Genomic DNA, 21,726 nt, shown 5'->3' on the forward strand with positions numbered 1-21,726 from the left:
TGGAGAACTGCTCAATTTTATTATGACATTTAAGAGTGCAGTATGAAATTTATTTTGCATTGGAATGAAAAATAAAATTAAGTCTTTCTATCCTTTTAACCATTCAGCATGGCTGCCAAGGCTGTTTCTAGTGTCAAAACCTCTCATGAAAACAGTGACACCAGATAAGTTTTGGCACCTAAGTTGTTCCATTTTACACCACTTTCTAAAATTATTTTTGTTCAATTGGAATGAAAACAAAATCTTTCTAACTTGCATTAAGAACAGAATTCTATTGACATGCATATATAGAGTGAAGTTTGATTTTGATAGGGCTATCTTTACTTTTGAGAAAGCCTAATCTTGACCACAACCTTCGTTATGGTGTTGTGCCAAAATCTATACACGTACACAAAAATAGGAAAGCTTTGATTATATATTTCCACAAGAAATAAAAAGGCTTTCTTAAAAACACTCCTGACTAACATTATGTTTGAAACTGTTTTCTTAAGTGCCCCATATCCTGGCTACTACTGGGTTTGCTCTTCTGCCAGTGGCAGACAACTCTTTTGAGCTTGTAATTGGGTGAAAATATTCCTTCCCGTAAGTGTTATGGGACATTAAAAGTCCCCTTTCATCAAGCTAAGCCCAACATTTTTGATTTTTTTACCCTGGGAATTTATTATCATGAACACAAATACCTACTCCATATTCCTAGTGCTACCCTCTTATTCCTTTTTCTGAAGATATTGTTTGACACAATGATGAGAGTCCAAAAAAGGGGCATAGACAATAGAATGATATAAGGTAATAGAAAGGTATAAGGTATATAAGATCTACTGAAGAGAGGATATTTAGAAAGAGAACATTATTCTTAACTTTTTTAAAAATTAAATTCAGGACATTGGGGTGAATAATAGAAGGTAGTTTTGAATAATTATACACATGCATGCACATTAAAAAACATTTTAAATATATCTATTACCTAACTATAATTACATATAAAATAATATAATTATACATATTACAATATCAAATATATATAACATTTAATTATATAGTAGGAGCACCTATCCCAGGAAACACACACAGTTCCAATCTAAAGTGGACCTTCTCTCTATATCATAATGTGGTCAGTGCTTCAAATAATCTTACCAGCAGCAACCTTTACTTCATAAGTCTACACTCCACAGATTCCTAACAAAGCATAAATTCACAGGAATGCTTGAAAATTGCTTTACATCCACTGCTTCCTGGCTAAATTTATTTCACTTTTTTTGACTTGGGCTTGTTAGTTGTTATGTTTTATGATCCTACAGAATTTCTTAATATCTTGATTATATATTTTGTTTTGGAAGCGACAGAAGAGGAATCTGTTTCATGTACACCCAGAAAACTCAAGGATTCTTCTGTATCTGCTACAGTCTACTGCCTATTAAGGCAAGAAGTACTGTAAACATTATGCAATTCCTCAAGAATTATGGCATCACAATCTTAGGGGGAAAAACAACAATAACAATAACAACAAACCCAAAGAAAAAACACCAAACATGTACAATATAAATAATTTTAAAACAGTAAGATTCTACTTCTAACCAATTACCTTTTAGTCCTTTAAATGAGCTGTACAAAACATGAGCTAATTAAGATTTAAATACAAGCACTCAACTGAATTGGATTTTAATAGCAAAACTATGCATATTATGCTTGGCAAAAGAAGAGAAGGATCTAGTTTGGGGATCTCTTTGGTTTGTTTATTGAAACTGCACAACTAGTTGATATCTCAGTATGCCTAGTGATATGGGTTGGCTGTTATGCATCTTGACAGTAAGCCTGGAGCTTCTCCTGCTTTTATTCATCCAAAGGTTTGAAGTTTCTGAGCTGACACTGCTTCCCTGTCAGCAGGGAGGTAAAATAAAGTGAGGTTTTGTATGAAAACAATCTGTCATGTATATCTGGAACAGGAGAATCAAACAGGTCTTGTGTTCACCCAGTGATGACAAAAAGTAGAAGTATTTGTAGTCAAAATTTTGTATTATCTTCTGTTTAAATATTTAAAGTTCCAGCATGTGATTTGAAATCTTATGTTTGCTTGCTCATCACAAGTGAATATCAGAGATAATTCACATAAACCAGATGGGATTACAAGATCCTGGGTAATGTAACTTAAAAGTCCTCACTATTTCAGATTCAATGAAGAAAGGAAAAAAATAAGAGACAACAGATGACAGCGGATATAAGGATGAGTTTATTTTTTTAACTGTATCAGACAAAAAAATCATTAACATGACATTGGTCTGGTATTAAATCAGAACACTGATTCCAGAAACCCACTGACTCAAAAGAAGAGAAAGACTGAGCAGGAAGACTAACCAGCGTTAGAGGGGAGTTATAATTTAAGCAATAGCATAAGAGAACTATGTAGCCAACAAGCATTAATTCCTTTGTTTGCTAAAATATAGAGATAATGAAAAGCTTTGAATGACCTTGGGACCTCCCACCACCAAAGAGCCCAGAGCAAAGAAGGACTAACAGGATGCTGCTGGATCCATGGGTGGTGTTATTTTCTACTTGAACTCTCTCTCTCTCCCCGCTCTCTCTTCTATTTCTAATTAATTGTTAAATAAAATCTGTAACATTGACTTTAGCATATGGTCTTGTTTGCACCTTAATTTGGGCAGAGGCTTCTCTCAATAATCAGATCTTAACAGCACTATCGTATTTAATAGTGGCAAAATATCTTAATTACATGAGGTTATTAACCTTAGTAGAAAACTGACCCAACAAACAGGTGCGTAAACAATAAAAAATACACACCTTAATGATAAAATACACATATTTTTAGTTGTAGGTCTTGTCAGAAAAATTGTACACGATAAATTATGAAATCTGTTGATATATTACAGGAAGCATAACATTTTCCCTTTCATTTATAACAGAAAAAATTAATTCCTCAGCATCTTTATGAGAGAATCAGTCTATCATCATTCAATTAAGTGGATTTCCTGGATTTGGAAATCTTTTAGCTACATGTTTATAAACCCTGCCCTGAGCCTTTTCACTTTATGAAATACAAGTATACAATAAGAGTGATATGAGATACAAAACAATAAAATGATAGAAAGCCTGAAGGGGAATAACTTAGAGCAGACAGCAGGAATTATTTTAGTATGATATAATTTGCTTGCAATGTATCATGAGCCATTTGTTAAAGGTTCTTGACCTCTAGGCACTGCAGACTGCTGCACTGAAATTTATTAAAACCCCTGCATTTCAGTGGATGCAAAGTGTAAGACCAATGGCATGGGTAACCATATTACTACTAATACCAACAATAACCACATTACTATGCATGTTATTAGTCCCAAACTCACACACGTTACATGTCAGATGTTCAAAGACCATTGAAAGTCACGAAACTCACAATACCTCTAAAAATGAATATGGAAACTTGTGGAAATGGCAGCATGTTGAATCCTGCCACAGAGGTGGCAATGATAGAAATGCTCCTCTCAGAAGAACTTTTCACAACCCTGCGCTTTGTGCCAACCTTGTATTGGTTTATCTTTGCTAGTGGAAGCAGTGAAAGCTTTGACTGCTCAAACTGCACATGGAATGTATGTGAATATTCAGGAACAAACTCTGCCCAGAGAGGTGGGATCTTAATGCTGTGGCAACATGATCGATCTTTTAATTTGCTACAGCCTGAACGGAAACGGAGTCCAAGCAAAAGGTCAGAACAGGCATTTTATATTCTGTGTTAAAGGAGGAGAGGAAAAAAATGTCTTTGAGGAGTAAAGTAAGTAGCTAATGAGACACAGCACTGACAGCTGGAATTTAATAAGTGTCCACTTCACAAGTAAAATTGCTCTTACTAATTAAATACAGGTATCACACAAAGCTTCTGCTTAGAGCTATACTTCAAAATCCTTCTGTCAAGTAGGACTGAAGAAGTTTTAACAGGTAATATAAGGGCAAGTTTGCCTGGGAGGCTAGTCCTAAATGAAGAGGGTTAATTGAATAAAATTCACAGTCCTTTCAGTGGTAAATAATTCCAAAGGGACTTGTTCAGATAGTAGCCTGGCATTACTGAAAAACAGACCGCAGCTAAAGAGTACTGTTATAAAGTCCACCAAAACCTGAGACACATAAAAAGTTTATTAGTCATTGCAGAAATAAAACACAAACAAAGTCTTTTTAGAGGGATCCAAAATTTTTACGTTCGAGGTCTGTAAGGACCATAAAACTCTACCCGAGAAAATTTTAAACAATCTTCTAATTAATCACAGGATTTTATCGCCTCTCACAAGCTGTAAGTAAAACATTAACAGGGTAGGAGGAAGTACTCTTTGTACTAAGCATGACTCCAAAACCTGCTGGCATAGTCCACTAGATGAATCAGGTTACATCAAACTGAGATTATCATGGGTACTAGCACACAGAATAGTGTTTCATATAGGGCACGGCATGCCCATAAATGAAGGTATAAGTTTCTAAATTATTGGGAGGGTCTGAGACAGAAGAGTCTGACAGGTTTTCTGTAATTTGAGACATCACCATCAAAACATGACCACATAACAGATCCTTCAATAACAAAACTTTTATCCCTGAAAACAGATTTTGATCATCACTTAATCAGCAGTCTGACAGAATATTGCTGGTATCACAAAAACAAAGCAGTTTTAAGTATCTGGATGGTTGAATGTTTTTACCAGCTAGAGCCAACAAATTTGCATTTACTCAAGAATGTATAACAAAACCACACAGCTCTACACACTTCAGTGTAAAAGAGTACTGACTCTGCAATACCTGTTTTAACCTACCTCATAGTACATAGGCAAATCCTTAGCCTTTCTTCCCTTTTGACGCCCAGATTCTGCGATCTGCAAGTAAATAAAGCATTCATTACCCAAAGTATTTTACTCATTATTCCCTTTTGCAAACACTACACTCACACTCCAAAACAGTAGGGAATCATCTTATGGCAACCCTGTACCTTAGGGAGGGAGTTTTTTGATCAGCACCTTGAAGAAAAGTCTGTAACAAAGCTTCATTTACAGGGAGCAGAGCAGCTTATATCATATATTTTTCTTTTTCCATTTTAACTCCTATGAATTAGAGCAATGAAACTGGTAAGAAGAGAGTAAGTCCTGTGAGGAGTGGATGAGGGAGCTGGGGCTATTTAGTCTGGAGAAATCCACTTCTCAGGGGCGACCTTATCACTTACTACAACTCCCTGAAAGGAGGTTGTTACAAGGTGGGGATCAGCCTCATCTCCCAGGCAACAAGTAACAGGACAAGACGAAATGGCCTCAAGCTATGCCAGGACAGGTTTACGTTGGAAATTGGGAAGAATTTTTTCATGAAAAGGGTTGTCAAGCACTAGAATGGGCTGCCCAGCGAGGTGGTAGAGTCACCATGCCTGGAAGTGTTCAAGAAATCACTAGATGGGGCACTTAGTGCTGTCCTTTAGTTGATAAGGTGGTGTTGATTTGCACTAGGTGATCTTAAAGATCTTTTCCAACCTTAATGTTTCTATGAATTAGTGTAATTTTTGAAACTTCCACAGAGTAGTTTATCATTACCACAGACCAAAGAAGGCAGGACCTAGAAGTGACATCTACAGTTTGGTTCATTGTTAAAAGTTACTTTCTTGAAATACCTGTTTATAAATGTCTTCACGTGTTACCACACTGAAGAGTCTTCTCAGTGGCACCTGCACAGCAAGAGCCAGGGCCTGGGTGTGGATTTCATCCTCAATTTTGGCCCCAACAACGAAAGTGATGCTAGGCTTCCAGTCATCCTACATCCCAAAATACAATATTTAAGGTATTAAAACTCATGGTAACAAAAGTCCTCTGCAGTTTCAGAGTAATCTTGTAGAGACGGCTTTATGTCACTTTAAGACATATTAAACATCACTGCGTTGATCACTGAAATTGCATGCAACTCGAAAAAGCCCCTATTACTTTGTCCCAATTCTTTCTGCCATCAGATGGCAGCATTATGCTACGGAAAACACAAATGCCTACAAACAGCCTTAAACTTTTTCACATGCAAATGATGCATTAGCATCTCACAAAGATGTACCAGCTTTTAAATGACATTTGCAGATTTGACAGTTTAGGTAACAATCAAGAAGTGAATTTTGAATATATGTATTATTGTGATTATTTGATGTAGAAAAAAATTAGCAATTTTCAGCTCCCTCATCCTGAGAATTAGATAATGCCCAGATACTATTTTCTGTACATAGTAGCATTATTTTTATGATGTTTTATGAAAGTATATTTATGCATAGTATGGCTCTTGCATGGTTTTACTAAATATTCTGAATCAAGAAAAATTACTTACCAATGGCAAGTTGTACACTATAATATTGGTAAGTTAAAAGCACTAGCAGTTTTCAAACATTTTCAGTAGCATGCACGTTATTGTAATGTAAAAAAATGTTTTCAGCGCTGAAAAAAAGCAGAACAAAAGAAGACTGGAAGACTTTCTTTAGTGATGTACATCCACAAAAGCTTAAAAAATATGTAACTTAAGCAACTTTTACTGGTTAGTGTCTTTCACATTCCTATTGGAATCCCTTTCAGAGTCGCTATCTCCAGCAATTCTACATCTCAGTCTTGAGTATTCTTTATCAGCATTAGTGGTGGCTGAACTAGGACCATTTGTAATGGTTGTGATGTACAGGAATCACCAATTTTTTTTTTTTTCAATGCATGTCTGCATGTGTAAACTGCAAGGTTACCAGTGTAGCTGCATAAAGGTAAACATTGAAAGGGATTCAGTCAGATCAGGCAGTACCAGGCCACTCACATTAATCAGAGCAGAGTCCCAGTCCAGTGTGCATCATAGCAAGGAAAGATTTTAATAGATTTAAGATAGGGTGGTAACTTTAGTACATTGAATATCTTAATATCTTTATATTACGTACAAAGTCCTTGTAGAACAGGAACAAAACCTGAGCTATGGTAAAGTGAAGAAACAGACCATTCTAAAAAAAAAAAGACTCAGTAAGAGAAGCATCTTCCAGTTTTATAATACCCTTCTTCATTTGTTCCTTTTCTTAGCTGGTAAAAAGCCTACCCAAATGTCTGCAATTTGAATAACTGATGGCTTGGGATGGGAGGAAGCCACAGCTGACTTAAGTTTCAAAACAGTGCATGTTTGTATGGCAGGAAACAGTTTGTCAAACACTCAAGGTAACAAAGTGTAACATCACATAAGTATGCCCCATTTTTCTAACAGAATATTCAGAAAAACAAAAACGATGTAAAGATCACCTGGGTCATTAAGTGAAACTGCAAGTAGCTACCGATCTGATAACTAATCCAAAAGGGTGCCTACAACTCCACACATTATGAACTTCCTTGATGGTTTATTGCAGCACAAAACAAACCTCAAGTTTTTAAAATTATGAAGTGCTAGAGAGATCAAGCACATCACTGATGCTCTAGGAGTGTGCAAACATGGTGGAATTTATGAATGTCCAGCTGCACTGGGGAAGCAGACACTGCTCATCGGAGAAGTGGCAGCAGGAGTGGGGACCGCATCAAGTACGCTGAATTTCATTTTGCTCTTTGAAGTCTTTCTGCCTAAAGCTGCAAGATAGCTGCTGGTGCACGGCACTGTGAAAGAGCTCTAGGTATTCCAATACTGTCAACATGCACAGGAGTTGCAGCTAATCTGGATTAAAGCTATCACTGTATACCTGACAAGAGCTGGACAGTAAAACTTCAGCATTCTTTGAACAGGAAGTACTTAGATGCCCATGCTTGTGTGGAAATGCATAATTTTCTAGACTCTCAGAACTGAGATTGAAATGCTCTCATGTGGCAGTATCCTGGTGTTCCCAGTGCTGACCAGCAGACACAGAATCTTTAGAACAACCATCTACCTGTGGCATGATCTAACGTAGCAGCTGTTATCACTACACTGCCCACTTCAGTGAGGACCACCAAGAGAGGAAAACAAGGTCCAGTAAGTCTCACAGAGAGATGCTGAAAGCTCAAGAGCAGCAAGAATCAGGAATGTCAGGCTCTACTCAGGATCCTATGGTAAGCATGGTCCAGCAGCAATACAGAGCTTGCTCCCACAACTTCCTGCAGTTCTTCACATATATAAAAAATATGTATCAGAGAGTTCTAAAGTCCTGCCTATGCCTTCTTTAGTTCCTCCTTAAAACATACTGTTAGCTTGCTGCCTACAAATTAAACCTGCTTAGCACTGATAATAACACTGCAACAGCAATGTCTGTGGAACCTGTCTTCCTTATTGTCCTCTCTCTTCTTATTTTTACACCCCTTGGTCACAACTGTGCCTAGTTAATTTCTCCTTCCTTTTCCACTCTTTGTTCCTGAGTTATACCACTTGTCTTATTGTTCCCCACCCTGTGACTTGCTCCCCAGCTCTTGTCCTCTGTCTCCTTGTTCAGCTAGTCTCCAGTTTCATTATCTGATCCCACTTCAAGCTTTCTCCATCCTCAGATTCCTTCTCCAAATTCTTATTCTCTAGCCTATATAATTCCCAGGCATTTTCAGAGTTATGGTTGAGCAATGAGACCCTCCTTCACAAAAGTACTATAAACCTTTCTAAGAGAATTTTCCTTGTTTCCATTGTGGTGCCCTCCTTCTCAGCAGCCTGTGATAAAGCACCAAAGGAAAACATCAGGGTAGGTCCTGTTTGTGAAAAATGAGTATTTAAAAAAACACAACAGGACTTATGCAAACAAAATGATCCAACTCCAGATTTTTGTTATCCAAGAAGAAATTATCATCAGTGGGCCACATCTTCTACTGAAAACCATCTGCTTCAAAGAAACAAGGTGATAAAGCTGCTCCGTGGAATAACTATACTATGTATGGAATATTTATACTACAGGCAAACCAGCAAACCATTGGCTAATACATTAAAATATAATACATGGAAAGAGCCTCTACAAGATAACTGAACTGGTAGTGAAAGTTATAACCTTACTTAATTCTACAGAAGTATATGCAGATCAATACAAGGTCTTTTGCACAAAAATTTAAGTATTATTAGAGACAGCCTACACCTCCCTAGTGCTAAATGAAGAAAAGAAACTGCTTTTCTTTAAAAAGTGCAACACCTGGGAATGGGAGCTGGAAGTAGCTCGTAAATATCCAAAGTAGCTACACACATCTTCACAGCTAATAATGATCCAGACTTCCCGGAGTCATTAATAGTATGTCATCTATTTCTGGACTGACTGGTTCTGAAGCCCTTAAAGATCATTTTTCAGAAAAGCTGCACACTGAGAACATGAATTGAAGTCAATAGTCAATGTGCAGCATAAATACACAGCTTAAGGTGTTTAATTGATTAGACTATTTTCTGAGGTTAAAAATCTAATATTTTTGCAATACTGCCTTTATATTATCGATCCTGTAACAGTATCCTTAATGTTCAAGGCACTGAAAGGCCAGAGAAGAAACAGACCCTGCTTCCACAGCTCACCACCTAAAATCACAACATAAAAATGTGAAGGAAAAGTAGTAAAATGTATATGGTTACTCTAAAAATATTTTCTCCCTCAATATACAACTGGTCCTCTACTTAGTTTTATTCTTTCAAATGTTATTGTAGTATGAAGGCTTGAGAAAGGATCTGAAAGAGGATAGATTAGTGACCCTACGGCTACCTCAAATGACATTCCCAGCTTAATGAACAGGATAGAAAAAACCATAAAAATAACTACTGGAAAATCATGGAAACAGTCTAGGGAGGTTGCCACCGAGAATTTAACATGAGCACTACAAACTGCACAAAGAAGACCAAAATGCAGGGAGCAGATATCCCACAGAATCAACAATGCTGGTTCAAATGTGAATTTAAAAAAAATCTGAAGCTGGAAATGTGGCATCGGCAACTGAATATTGCTTAAGCAATCTGAAATAAACTCCAATTAAGGGCAGGTCAGATCACTTTCACTGGAAAACATCCAGTGACAACCATTGCTACAAATGACACTGTCCCGGTTTTAAAACTCCTGGCCATGTTAAGAGTTGAAATGCACCAAAGTCTCTTGGTGTTAGAAATAACCATCTGTGTGGGAAACTTCTATGCCCCTCAGTTGGAGAGGGTCCAAATCCACAAGATCAACCTAATTCTGGAAGCTCCATGTAAGCAGCAAATGGCTGTCCAAAATCCCTGCTTTCACAAAACACAGAAGGTGCCTCATCTTCTCACGATTTTGCTCTCAAGGCTCCATTGTGTTCCTCTGTAATGTGATTTTCCCAGCTCTTAAAAGCCAGAACACATAGCCTGTATATCTTCATCACAGCAGTACTGGAATAGCATAGGTACATTAAGAAAATATCTAACTTTAATTCACATTGAAAAAAAAAAGCAGATGTAGCACACCATTTTTTTCCTCCTTTTTATACATATCTTGTTTTCTCTGCTTCATTTCCTAGACACAAAAGGCCAGCTGTTCTAGGGAAGACAGTTGAACAAGTCAGGTATATTGTTTATTTTTTCAGTACCAGTTTCTAGATCTTTTTGGCCAAGAAAAGCATCAAGCAGCCATCTTACCCTCCTCCTATTTCCAGACAATTTGGGTATATGTAATTTTATTTTTCTGGTACTTACTTTGTGGGGTTTATTGGTTTTTTGTTTGGTTGCTTTTTTGGTTGTTTGTTTGGTTTTTTTTTTTTCTCTTAGGACAGCAACCAGTAAATTCATTTCATTACAGCAGAATTTCAAATTTACCCCTAAGGGTGAGAAGAAACATTCGAAAACTCAAAACATCTGAGCATCAAACATATTAGTAATTTATGAACAATTAGAGTAGTAACAACTCTAGCACTCTTTACTTTCAACAATGAGCGAGCTTTTAAACCAGTAAATACAACAGGCATTACTCTGAAAAGTTGCTTATCAGAAGTTTTGTAGCCTTAAGATCACTGCTTGGAAATCTTCAGACCCATTTTCACTGCTGATGACACACCCACATATTTACTAATGCCTTTTGTTCTTAAGAGCCTGAGCTTTTGCTATTCAACATGGGCAAGCGAGAGAATATCAAAGCTCAAGAGAGCATTAATTTTTCTCTGAAGAGGAAGCAGTATGAATAGCAATCAAAAGCAGAGCCATCCTATTCAGAACATTTTTAGAGGTTTCACAAGATTTTAAGTTCAATTTTCAGGCCCTAAAATGCTAATGAAATGAGAGAAATCATACAGATGGAAAGTCAGCACAGAACATGCTTCCTGCTGCTATGCTTAGTTATATAGGTTAAGAAGAACAAATAATAAATGACAGTTATTTCAATTAAGGGCTCTATTTGCTCAGAATTCACCATTAATTTAGCAAATATTGCCCTTTAGCTACTTAACACATGTAAAGTTTAAAACTACTTAAGAATCTTAATTTACATTTTGCAATTTAATTCTGTAGTGAGCCCAACCAAAATAGATGATAAATATCTGAAGGCAAATACAGTTTGCAACTCCATGTTTTTCTGCATAGCACATTACAAACAAGAAAGATATACATAAACTATAATGTGAGGCTCTGGAAAATCCATATTTTCTCTGTATGTATTTTTAATTTGTGTGCTTGCCAGTTTTCACAGTGCCTTTAGTAAAAGCTATTATTTGGTTAGTAAATACCATTTAAATCATATTTTAGTTAGTATACCCGTTCATAAAAATCTTAACAGCACTGGTAAAATGCTTTTCATAGATTGAACTAATAAAATAGTGTAAGTCATAAACACATTAAAATATGAAATTTCACCACTCAGTCTATCTGGTACAATTTAAAACCAGTTATAGTAAATTCCCTTTGCCTTCAATAAAGGGAAAGAATATTTTTCAAATTGATACAAGCAGATCTAAAAATTCTTTACATATGAATTATGAGGAGAGACATTTATTTATTTGACAGGAGTTCCTGTCATCTCCCAAATAATTTCCAATTCATATGGTATTTCATATACAATACTAAAGACGAGTAAGAAATAAGTTTTTTGCACTATGTCTGGTGAGATCTAAAATTCAAGCTGTTCAACACTCTCTTTTACAGACTGTTTTCAGATCCTGAGCTTTATATATCTGAGTTTAAACTTTGTATGTTGCATGATTACTGGGGTAGGGTGGGTGGGGGAGGGAAAGTGTGGTTAGACTATTTGCAGAATGAGATTTGATTTTTAAAAATCATGTTTATCCTTTAATAAAAACCCCTATGTGATTAAGTAGTTAAGATATTCAATGCTCTCTGTGTTCAAGAGGAAGGAATTAAATTTGGCAGCAGAGCCGTACTTGTGTCAAAGATTTGCTTTTACAGAGCATGTTTATTTACATTATGTACACCCACATTTGGCCACACTTGATGAATCTTGATTCACACATGCTCAGAAGAGATTTGCTGGCATTTGACAGTTTTGCACTGAGTGTGCTCTTGCCCATGACTCTAAGAGCTGAACAAGAACACTCCTGCAGTAAGAAATTTCAGTGGCTGCCCCTCAGCAGCTCAGAAGCCTGAGTTCAAGCTGACTGCAGCAAGGGGACAGTTTTTCCTAACTTCCCAAGGAACAGTATGGAAGAGAAAGTGAAATTAGCTTCACTGGAATAGAAAGCAGTCAAATAGTACCGGAATTATGGAAACAGGGAATCTCAAGTCAGCCCCCACGGGTACAGGAATTACGATAATCTTTAATTAGTTGATCACATACCTTTCCCTACAGAATTCTTGCCCCATTCAGTGAACATTCAACTTTTTTTTTTTCATCTGCCTCAATGAGTGGTCCAGAATAATACCAACTTTGACATTTACTAACTTTTGAGCATTTTATTTCCTACCTTTAAAAATACTTCAATATAATGGTTTGCATTTAAGAAATGTAATAAACTACATTAGAGGCAGTAGAGCATACAAAGCACCTTGTTCAGTGAATTCACTGCACAATATCCACAGCCACAATAAACACCACCATAAAAAAACCTAATCACTAATTGGCACCTTGCTAGTAAGCACTGGAGGAAGACCAGGAACAGAGAAGGTGGAGACTGAACCTTCACTCCATTCTTATGCTTCAGGGATGTTTCCCAAGGGTAGGAACAAGATTCACAAGTAAGAAAGGGCTCAAGCATCTTAGAAGTCTACTGAAAAATCCATGTTCTAAGGAAAAATGGGAAACAACAGCCTAAGCAATTCAAAAAGTGATCTTGTTTGGCTAATTGTATTATATCGTTACTACCAAATAAAAGTAAAAGCAAGTAAATATTTAAGAGATTTTTGGACATCTGTGGCCTTTTCAGGAAAAGCAATTAGCCAGTTTAAAAGCCTCCTCCTGAATTAAAAATTCCTCATATTTAACCAGTGTTGCTGGCATATTAAAAGAAAAAAAAAAACCAAAACCAACAAAACACAAACCCACATCAGCTAAAACAAAAAATTAAAAATGGCTTCTTTTTCTTTTTTTTTGTTTTTCTTCTTTTTTTTTTTTTAAATAGGGCACAACAGGAATCCAGAAAACAAGGAAACCACGGAAGCAATTTGTCTCACTTGCAGAAGCCGTGCTAGATAAACACACGTGAGATAAATATTATTGTTTGCTAAACTACCACCCTATTTTGAAACCAAATTCTCTCTAGCAAGTCAAGATTTATGAGAATTACATTGCTTACACAGAACCTGGAAATCTAAATATGCCTTTAGATCCTCACACTGTTAAAAAAAAAAAATAAAAAAAAAAGGAGGAGGAAAAAAAGTGCCTTTTAGCTGCACACACTCGGGCAGGAAAATTACAGCCTCACATTTTCAACGCTACAGTTAATGCTGTGTCAGCACCTCCATCAAACCTCGTTGTTCAGCAGTTTATAAAAAGTTCACTCCGAGCCGAAACTTGGCACCCAGCGCCCAGAAAGGAAAGTGCCGAGGCGAGGAGGAGCAAAGGAACCCGCAGGGCCACGCTCGGTGCCGGGGGGCAAAGGGGCAGGGGGGCTCCGCCGCACATCGGGACCATTCACGGCCCTGCCCGGGCCCCCCTGGAGCCCCCGGCAGCCGCGACCCCCGGGCCGGGGCAGCGGCCCGAGCCGCCTGCAGCCCGCTCCCCCTTCCCCCGCGCCGCCGGCTCTGCCCCTCGGCTGCCTTCACCTCCTCGAGGCGGGCGGACACCAGCGCGGGCTCCCAGCTCGGCAGCCCGGACACCGCCGTCTCCCGGCCGGACTTGGGTTGCTTGGGGCCCATGGCGGTGCGGCGGCCCCGGCGGCCTCAGGCGTCGCCCCGGAGACGGCGGCCGCGCGCGGAGCCGGCCCGGCCGGGGAGCGCTGGGCCCGGCCGGGGGAGCTGGGGCTGCTCGGCCTCGGGAGGTGTCAGAGCATGGAGCCGGGCTCTGCTCGGTGATGCCAAGCCGCAGGACAAGGGGCAGCGGGCAGAAAGTGATGCCCAGGAAGTTGCACTTGAATGTGAGTGCGAACTTTGCTGTGCGGGCGGCAGGTTGCCTGGAGAGGTTGTGGAGTGTCACTCACTGGAGAGAGGCAAGAACCATCGGGATGCAACTCTGTGCCATGGGAGGTCGGACCAGATGATCCACTGTGGTTCCTTCTAACCCAATGGATTCTGTGCACTCTCTTGGGGCTTTTGGGTACTTCCATCGTCATTTTTGAGACAATGAGTGGCCCCCATCACGGCCACCTGAAGGAGAAGCCTCATCGAGGTTGCGTGGGGAGTTCTGGGATGACACACGCTCACAGGGACGCCAAGTGACGCATCTCATTCCCAGGGCACCAAGTGACACATCGCGTTCCCAGGGCCACATGGCAGCACCAGGCGTGCCCCTGAGGAGGGTGAAGGAGCAAGCTCAGGCCCGGTGTTGGAGCGTGACCCGAGTGGCGAGGCAGGGGCCACGCAGGTGTGGGCAGCCAGGCCAGCTCCCAGGCCCAAGTGGCTCTCCAAATACTACCATATGTTACGGCACTGGGACCAGAAGGGGAGAGGGAGGCACTGTTGGGAGAAAACAGGAGAGCTGCCAAGATAAAGAATTCATTACAGAGGAGTCATGTCGTGATCTCACACTGGAGACGAGTGAAATATTCTGTGTGATTTAACATTTGGTGAAAATACCCCAAACCACATGCTGCCCTTCCCCCACCCCCATATACCGACCGGGGTTGCTCAGAGCCTCCAAATCTTTATTTTATTTTCGTCAGAGCTTAAAATCCTGCTGTGCAGTGTGTTACTGCCTTAGTCAGGATTTCATTCTGGGATGATACTGACCTAGTGTGTGTGCTGTATAAAACACCTTTCATTACGCAGCTTTAGTGAAGGAATAGGAATTTAGCTTCGTAGGGGATGTAACAGGCAAATCTCTCATCTTTTTAATTTGCAGAAAGGTATCTTCCCAGCATTTCTAAATAGTGATACAGTTAATAACATGGGAAAGCTGCACAGTAGATTTGCCAACATCCATTAACATTTCTCCCCAACCCATCTCTTGGCTGGTATCCATTTTTCTTTTTTTGAGTTTTCCTTTTATCGCCCACAAAAAAAACCCAACCCAAACTAATAACAACAACAAAAATCAGGCTTCACTTGTTCAAAGAAACAGGCTGTATGACATTCCCACCATATCCTTATTCCTCACTAAAGTATTGGATACACAGCCCATGCCCACAGAGGTCCACTGACAAGAGTATGGAAAAGAGAAATGGGACAGGATCAGCTGATGTAGCAGAGCAGTAGAGAGGTTTGGGGTTGAATGCACAGATAATGTTTCTAAATATCCTAAATATGAACCACCCTTTAGATTTTTCATGGCTCAGTTTTCAGGAATAAATACAAATTTCAGGAGGAGTGACAGGAAAGGGTTGTGCACCCAGATCTTGATGGTGTGGGTGGAATGTGCATTTCCAGGAATTTGGTGGGAAATGATAACTGTTTCATTATGCCCATACCTGGATCTGTATGCTCAGATCATTGGAAGGTTAAAAACCAGAGAGGCTGATGTTAGCCAGCCAACAGCTCTGAGAACATAAACAGTAGCTGTGAGAACCATGAGCTGGCCTTTTTATATCTACTGTGGGTTTGCCTGATGCATGAGAACTATTTGAAGGAAATGGTTTTGTTCTGCTGACCACCATAGCAAATTCATCTTGATAACTTGTTTATTGTTGGCTGTTGTGGCAGATAGCAAGTCCAGCTGAAGTAGGACTGCTGATCACTAGGACTTTATACCAGTTCATTTAAAATTACCTCCACCACTCTCACAAACAAAGGAGAGTGGTGGAGGTAATGCTCTATTTATGCTCTATTACAAAGGGTTGTAATGTATAAAATGGGTTATCCATCAGTGAAGTCAGCTGAAGACATGTCCTGTTTGGCTGCTTGTCCCTGTCCATTTTGTTGTGCTGCCAAAGATGCTTGTAGGCCAAGCTGTGAACCAGATCACTGAAACCCCCTGGGTTAAATTGTGAAACAGACAGACAAATCAGAAATATGGGAAACTACAGCCTTTGTTTCCTCCAAATGGTCTGGACTGCACAACACCCAGCTGCATGTTTTGCAGCTGAACCATCTGAAAAACTTCAGCTTCCTTCTGATAACTAAAATATGAAGCTGCTGCAATCTCAAAACTTGTATTAGCAAACCTGAATGTAATTCAGCTATACTGATAAGCCTCAGGTTAGAGGAATAGGCAAATTTCAGATTCAGAGAGACAGTATGCAGCTTGGGGTACCTTCACAGAAAACAGGAATGTGCAGATGTAAACTGGACATTTCCAAGAAGTGAAATTTGGTCTAGTGCAAAAGTTAAAGGGAGTATCTGTGATAACTTTGTGTGTGACAGGAATATTTATGGTGAGATTTTTTTAGGGAGAATGGCAACATAAAAATGCCAAGATCAGCCTTTAATTTTTTGGCTTATTAAAAAACACCACTTATGAATACATGTGTGGAGTAAATACATGTGTGGAAGGCATGAATTTACAGTACACTCTATGTAAATAAAGCATAGCTCACCTTTCCCTGGGAGACAGGTTAACAAGCCTGTGTGTTGTGAGTTTATACAGCATGGTAAGAAAGCATGCATGGTTAATGCTGGAGTATTATTATTACACTACAGTTCTGTAGTGTACTGTGGAGTAGCTAGACACAATAGCATGTCTGCATGCCTCCACTTTTCATAGTAGTATAGAAAGAGTGTTTAAAAATGAGGTATACTCTTTACCTCCTTCAGGAAGAGAAGGAACATTGGTTGCCTTTTCTTTTAGGGCAACTTAAAGAACATTTGCACTTCCTTGTTCTACAGTGAAGTGGGGGAGTGGAAAGGCATTACTAGTTTTACATGTCAGGTTTTTTTTCTACTTGATATTTTCTGAAATACTATGGCTGTCTAAAGAACCAGTAAAGGTTTTGACTCTTATTAATTAAAGCCTTATTAACTGAGAGGGGAATTTAATTTTAATCCTGCTTGTTTTGTTTTAAAAATGTGCTTATTTTAAATTCTTGAAAATTATTTGGAAAAAATGATCTTTTCAGTAAGAACCATCACCTTCTCAGCTTTGGTTGGGAAGTAAACAGAATCTCTTTGCTTGAGTCCTTAAGAAAACACTTAATTGCTTTACACTGCTTTCATAAGATTTAAATGTTGCTGAAACAGGGAGGCTTCCTGAATTATGGCTTCAGAAAGCTGTTTCTGTTTTCTAAAACTGGCCAGAAAAGTTGTCTTGAACAGCTAACATGGCCCTCAGCACTGCTAAGGAAACAGCCTTCCATCCTCCTTATATTTCTAAAAGAAGAAGAAAGGTATTAAGAAAAAAGAAAAAAGCACACTTCCTCCCCCTTAACCCCCCCACCCCCCCAAGAGAACATTGTTCAGCCCTTTTTCCCCTCAGAAAGGAAGAAAGGGAGGAACATAAAACTCATTTTGCTTTCCTTTCCAGTTTCATAGCACGGCAGCATCTGGGCTGGGAACAGCTTTTGCTTGAAGTTTGCAACCCCCAGGACACAAGTGTCTCACAAGTTACACAGATTTGACAGCTATAGCATGTGTTACCAAAGCCTCCCTGAACTCTCACATACCAAGCTGGATGTAGGAGGTCTTTGCCTACAGTTGCTGCTCTGGCCACCAAGTGATTCTTTATAATTTATTTCTTAGTCTCTAAATTTGTTTATGTAATTTGCATAAAGCTTCCCACATGGGCTGAATTGGCCCTGTGGATCTGGACCAAGTATCTGTTTTGGCTTTAGTATCTAGAAAGGTTATTTCTACATCAGTAAATTGTAAGTGCATGTGCCCTGAAAGGGGTAAAGGTTAAGCCAAGTGTAAATATATTAACACATTCCCCTTCTGAATAGGTCATGGTGCTCTTATTATTCTAGTGCCAAGAAACTTCTTCATTAGACTGAGTTCTAATTATGAGACAATAAAACAACCTCTCCTCAGACTGCAATGGGCCTTCCGGGTTGCTAGATGTTCGCTGAGCTATGAGAGCTTGCAGGGATGGTTAGAGGGAAAGGGAACAGCTGGATTGTAAAGACAATGCAATTCAGACGAGTCCATCCACCACCTGGCAGGGCCTGCCCTCCAGTGCTTGGCCACTCTCTGCACGCTCTGGGCCTTACCTATTTAAGCTGGTCCATCTAATAACATGGCCAAAAGCAAAGCAAGTTGTAGATATTCCCTTCTCCCTGCAGCTCTTGCATTTAGTGGGTGTCTGGCCAGTCAGTGGTCTTTTCTCTTCACTCAAATGTTTCCAGCCACACTGAGTTATAAGTGTTTGTAGCCTCTGTTGTTTATCACAAGTATAACATACAGAACATATCAAACTTTCTGTATATAAATATGTTTACATTTAAGAGTCTCCACCAACTTTGTTTTACCACAAAAAAAATCTCAAAACTTGCAAGGCCCTGTATTTAATTTTGGAAATGATGCTTTCTTAGTATGCTCTCCCACGTGCATGCATATGCAAGGAGAATGTTTTTTTCCTTTCTGTAGCAAATGGCATAAGGATTCCTGGCAAAGCTCAAAATGAAATCCATTATCATCTGTCAGTAAAATTACTTCCAAATTCCAGCTGGATGCTGTGCAACAGTCTCTTTAAAGAAAGATTCCTGCATTTGGTATTGTAGTTCTACTGTCTCTAGGTAACTGAATTTTGGAAGTAGACCACTGCTATCAGCCAGCAAAAAAAAATCGAAATTCGGGTATCTCAGGTTTTATTCCTGATCATTTCCAAAACAGATCACAAGTTTTTCTATTTCTTTTTAAAGGAAGAAATCCAAAGACATTCTCCCAGTCTTCCAGAAAGCTAAACTCCCCTTCTCCACTCAATTCTCTAGCATTTTCAAATCCTGCATCATTGTATGCTTTCTTCTGGCACAAAAGGACTAGTTTCCCTAAGGTTATAAAATCTTCCACGGAGATCTGCTTCTGTAGCAGTCCTTACTTCTACCACCATCCAGAAAGAGTGCCTCGCACAGTAGTGCTGAGCACTAACTGCTAACATTTCTCAACAGCCAAACAAAGCAAGGTCTAAATAAGTAGGATTTGAAATATTATGCCATTACTAGTGAAAAAAAAAAGTTTCTAATCCATTAAAAACAAACATTAGCACCATAGAGGGTAAACAGACTTGAGCTTGTATGCCAGAGTTTGCAATGAAAATATTGATGAAAAGAGGTGGAAAGACATGGTGTGTTTATTTTTTTTAAAAACAAGATATTATTTTTAAAAATAAGTGTAAGCTGCACTAGAATTGGAGTAACTTAATGGCTAGGGCTATACTTCTTTGGCCTTGGTAGTCTTATTCAGTGAACTTTTAGTTTTTAGCTGGATTTTCTTTAAGTGATGTCTAATGGCAGAATAACTAAATTGCCACATTATAGACTATACTGAAACTGTTGCTTTGACTTTATTTCCCCCTCATTTCTTTCTCAACCTTTTTATTGAGCATATTCACCCCCCAATAGATCTGGTTCAGTAAGCACATTTTGGAAAGAAGTACATGGAGTAATGACTATTTCCTGCTCCATTTTGGCTCTCAGTCATGGTAGTGCCTGAAATCTGCTTTATAAAACAGCCATGACTAAACTTCCCAGTCCTAAGGCTATATCACAAAACACTATCATGCCTTACGGTGTCACCCACTAAATCCTTTACTCTTTCATAACCCTGATATACAGCTACTCTCTCTTTACTGCAGACTAGAAGAGAGCATCCTGTGCTTCTCTCTTCCCCACCTGCATCATTCCTCCTTCACCAGCTTTTCTTATCCTGCATCTCAGAATTCAAACTGGACCCCACACTGTGGCACCATAAAGAATCAAATCTAGCATTGCTCAGCAGGAGCTCGTCTTTCACCAGCACTTCTCTTCTGCCAGTCCTTGCTTCTAAACACAGCTGGTCCATGTGATCTGAGCTACACCTGCCAAGAACCCCATCCTGTGAACTCCAAGCACAGTGCTGCAATTAACATATTTGTGCAGGTGTGGTCTTCTTCCTCATCAGCTGTGCTGGAATGCCTCCTCTCTTGTTCTTTATTGGGCACCCCACTACCACCATTTCCCAGGCAATTAAATGGAATAAAAGAGTAAGGAAAGGCTGGCTTCTGTGATAGCTGGTGAGTTCAAAGCCTAAAATTTGTGAGCCCTCCTATAGAAAGTCCATATAATTCCAGAATTTACTTACTCCTAAGGGCACCAGGATCTAGGCGTGAACCTGTGTAATGTCCCCTGCAACTGTTGTAGCCCCTGTTACTACGAAAAGGGTGGTGAGAACCAGGTGATGGAGATGAGCAGGCTGTTGGCAGTCTCTGCCTGCCAGGGCCTCATCTTGCACCGTGCTACCAAGACAGAGAGAGTTGGAAAGTACTATGAAATGTAGCTTACTTTTGTGGAATTATCTGTAAGGGAGTAGCATTCTTCAGCTTCTTTGGAAGGACATTATGCAGTTATGTAAAATGACCACAAAAAAGGACAATTTTATGCCCCATCAAATCCACATATGTATCCTTTGTGCAAGATTTTAGCAAGTCTTAACAATATGGGAAGTTGAAATAATTTGTGTGTCTTTTTTTCTGCAAATGACAGCAAAACCAAGGCTCTCTCAAAGTTATTTAATTCTGAGAACTATTTATTTAAAGATCAAATTAAATAATTTTAGGAAAGATAAACAATATTTTCATCTCTATGAGATGCTAACACTTGCTTTAATGTAAAAGCTCCACTTATTACTGACAGATGCTGTATAATAAATAAAAGTTAGAAGATTTTGTAATGCTTTATCATCAACATTGGATAGCTTTTGCCATGACCAGCCATTCATATGGATTCAGTAAGATTTAAGAAAATAAAATGTGGCAAGTTTTTATATTATATCATTGCAGAGATTGAGTTCAAAAGCATTTCTAATTAACACTTTTCTTAGTTAACAAACTGTGTTAGCACTAATTCCCATCAGTCAAATTCCTTAACTCACATTAAGATTAGTCAAAATGAAAAAGCAGGCCTTTTTCCATCTCTCTCCATCTCATTACTTCAGACAAAGCAAAACATTTACTGTGGCAGGGCTGCAAGATGTGGAGGGCCATTAATGGGGAAGGTACAGTGCATAACTAAAATCTGGCCATGCTCCACTTGCATTGACTTGCTTGTGCCAGTGCTTTCAGATCATGCTTTTCTAGTATCACTTTTGTATCCAGTGATTTTTAAGAGAGGTGGTAGTCAGCATTTGAAAATAATGTGGAGTGATTTGAGATAAACAGTTGAGCTC

The 21,726-nt window shown here is 39.0% G+C and overlaps 1 protein-coding gene and 1 long non-coding RNA gene across 8 annotated transcripts in view; one reads left to right on the plus strand and one right to left on the minus strand.

Annotated features, from left to right (window-relative positions):
* SPAG17 (sperm associated antigen 17) overlaps positions 1-14,719 on the minus strand; it is an 89,269-nt gene extending 74,550 nt beyond the window's left edge. The window contains exons 1-3 of one of the 7 annotated variants that reach the window (XM_064410344.1): positions 14,481-14,719; positions 5,642-5,782; positions 4,803-4,862 (exon numbers count right to left, since the gene is read on the minus strand). In XM_064410344.1, the coding sequence (XP_064266414.1) occupies positions 4,803-4,862; positions 5,642-5,782; positions 14,481-14,612 (333 nt within the window). In that variant the 5' untranslated portion in view covers positions 14,613-14,719. Of the gene's footprint in view, positions 1-4,802; positions 4,863-5,641; positions 5,783-6,333; positions 6,419-13,800; positions 13,822-14,106; positions 14,250-14,480 lie in introns of those variants that run through there. The other 6 variants (XM_064410342.1, XM_064410345.1, XM_064410346.1 and 3 more) reach the window with 6 other exon arrangements.
* The window catches only part of LOC135294719 (uncharacterized), a 74,806-nt gene continuing 67,371 nt past the window's right edge, over positions 14,292-21,726 (plus strand). Inside the window, exon 1 of the long non-coding RNA XR_010356792.1 lies at positions 14,292-14,417. This is a non-coding gene — a long non-coding RNA (uncharacterized LOC135294719). The remainder of the gene's footprint in view (positions 14,418-21,726) is intronic.

The sequence above is a fragment of the Passer domesticus genome, chromosome 2 (assembly GCF_036417665.1).
Source record: "Passer domesticus isolate bPasDom1 chromosome 2, bPasDom1.hap1, whole genome shotgun sequence".
In the NCBI taxonomy this organism is placed as follows: Eukaryota; Metazoa; Chordata; class Aves; order Passeriformes; family Passeridae; genus Passer; species Passer domesticus.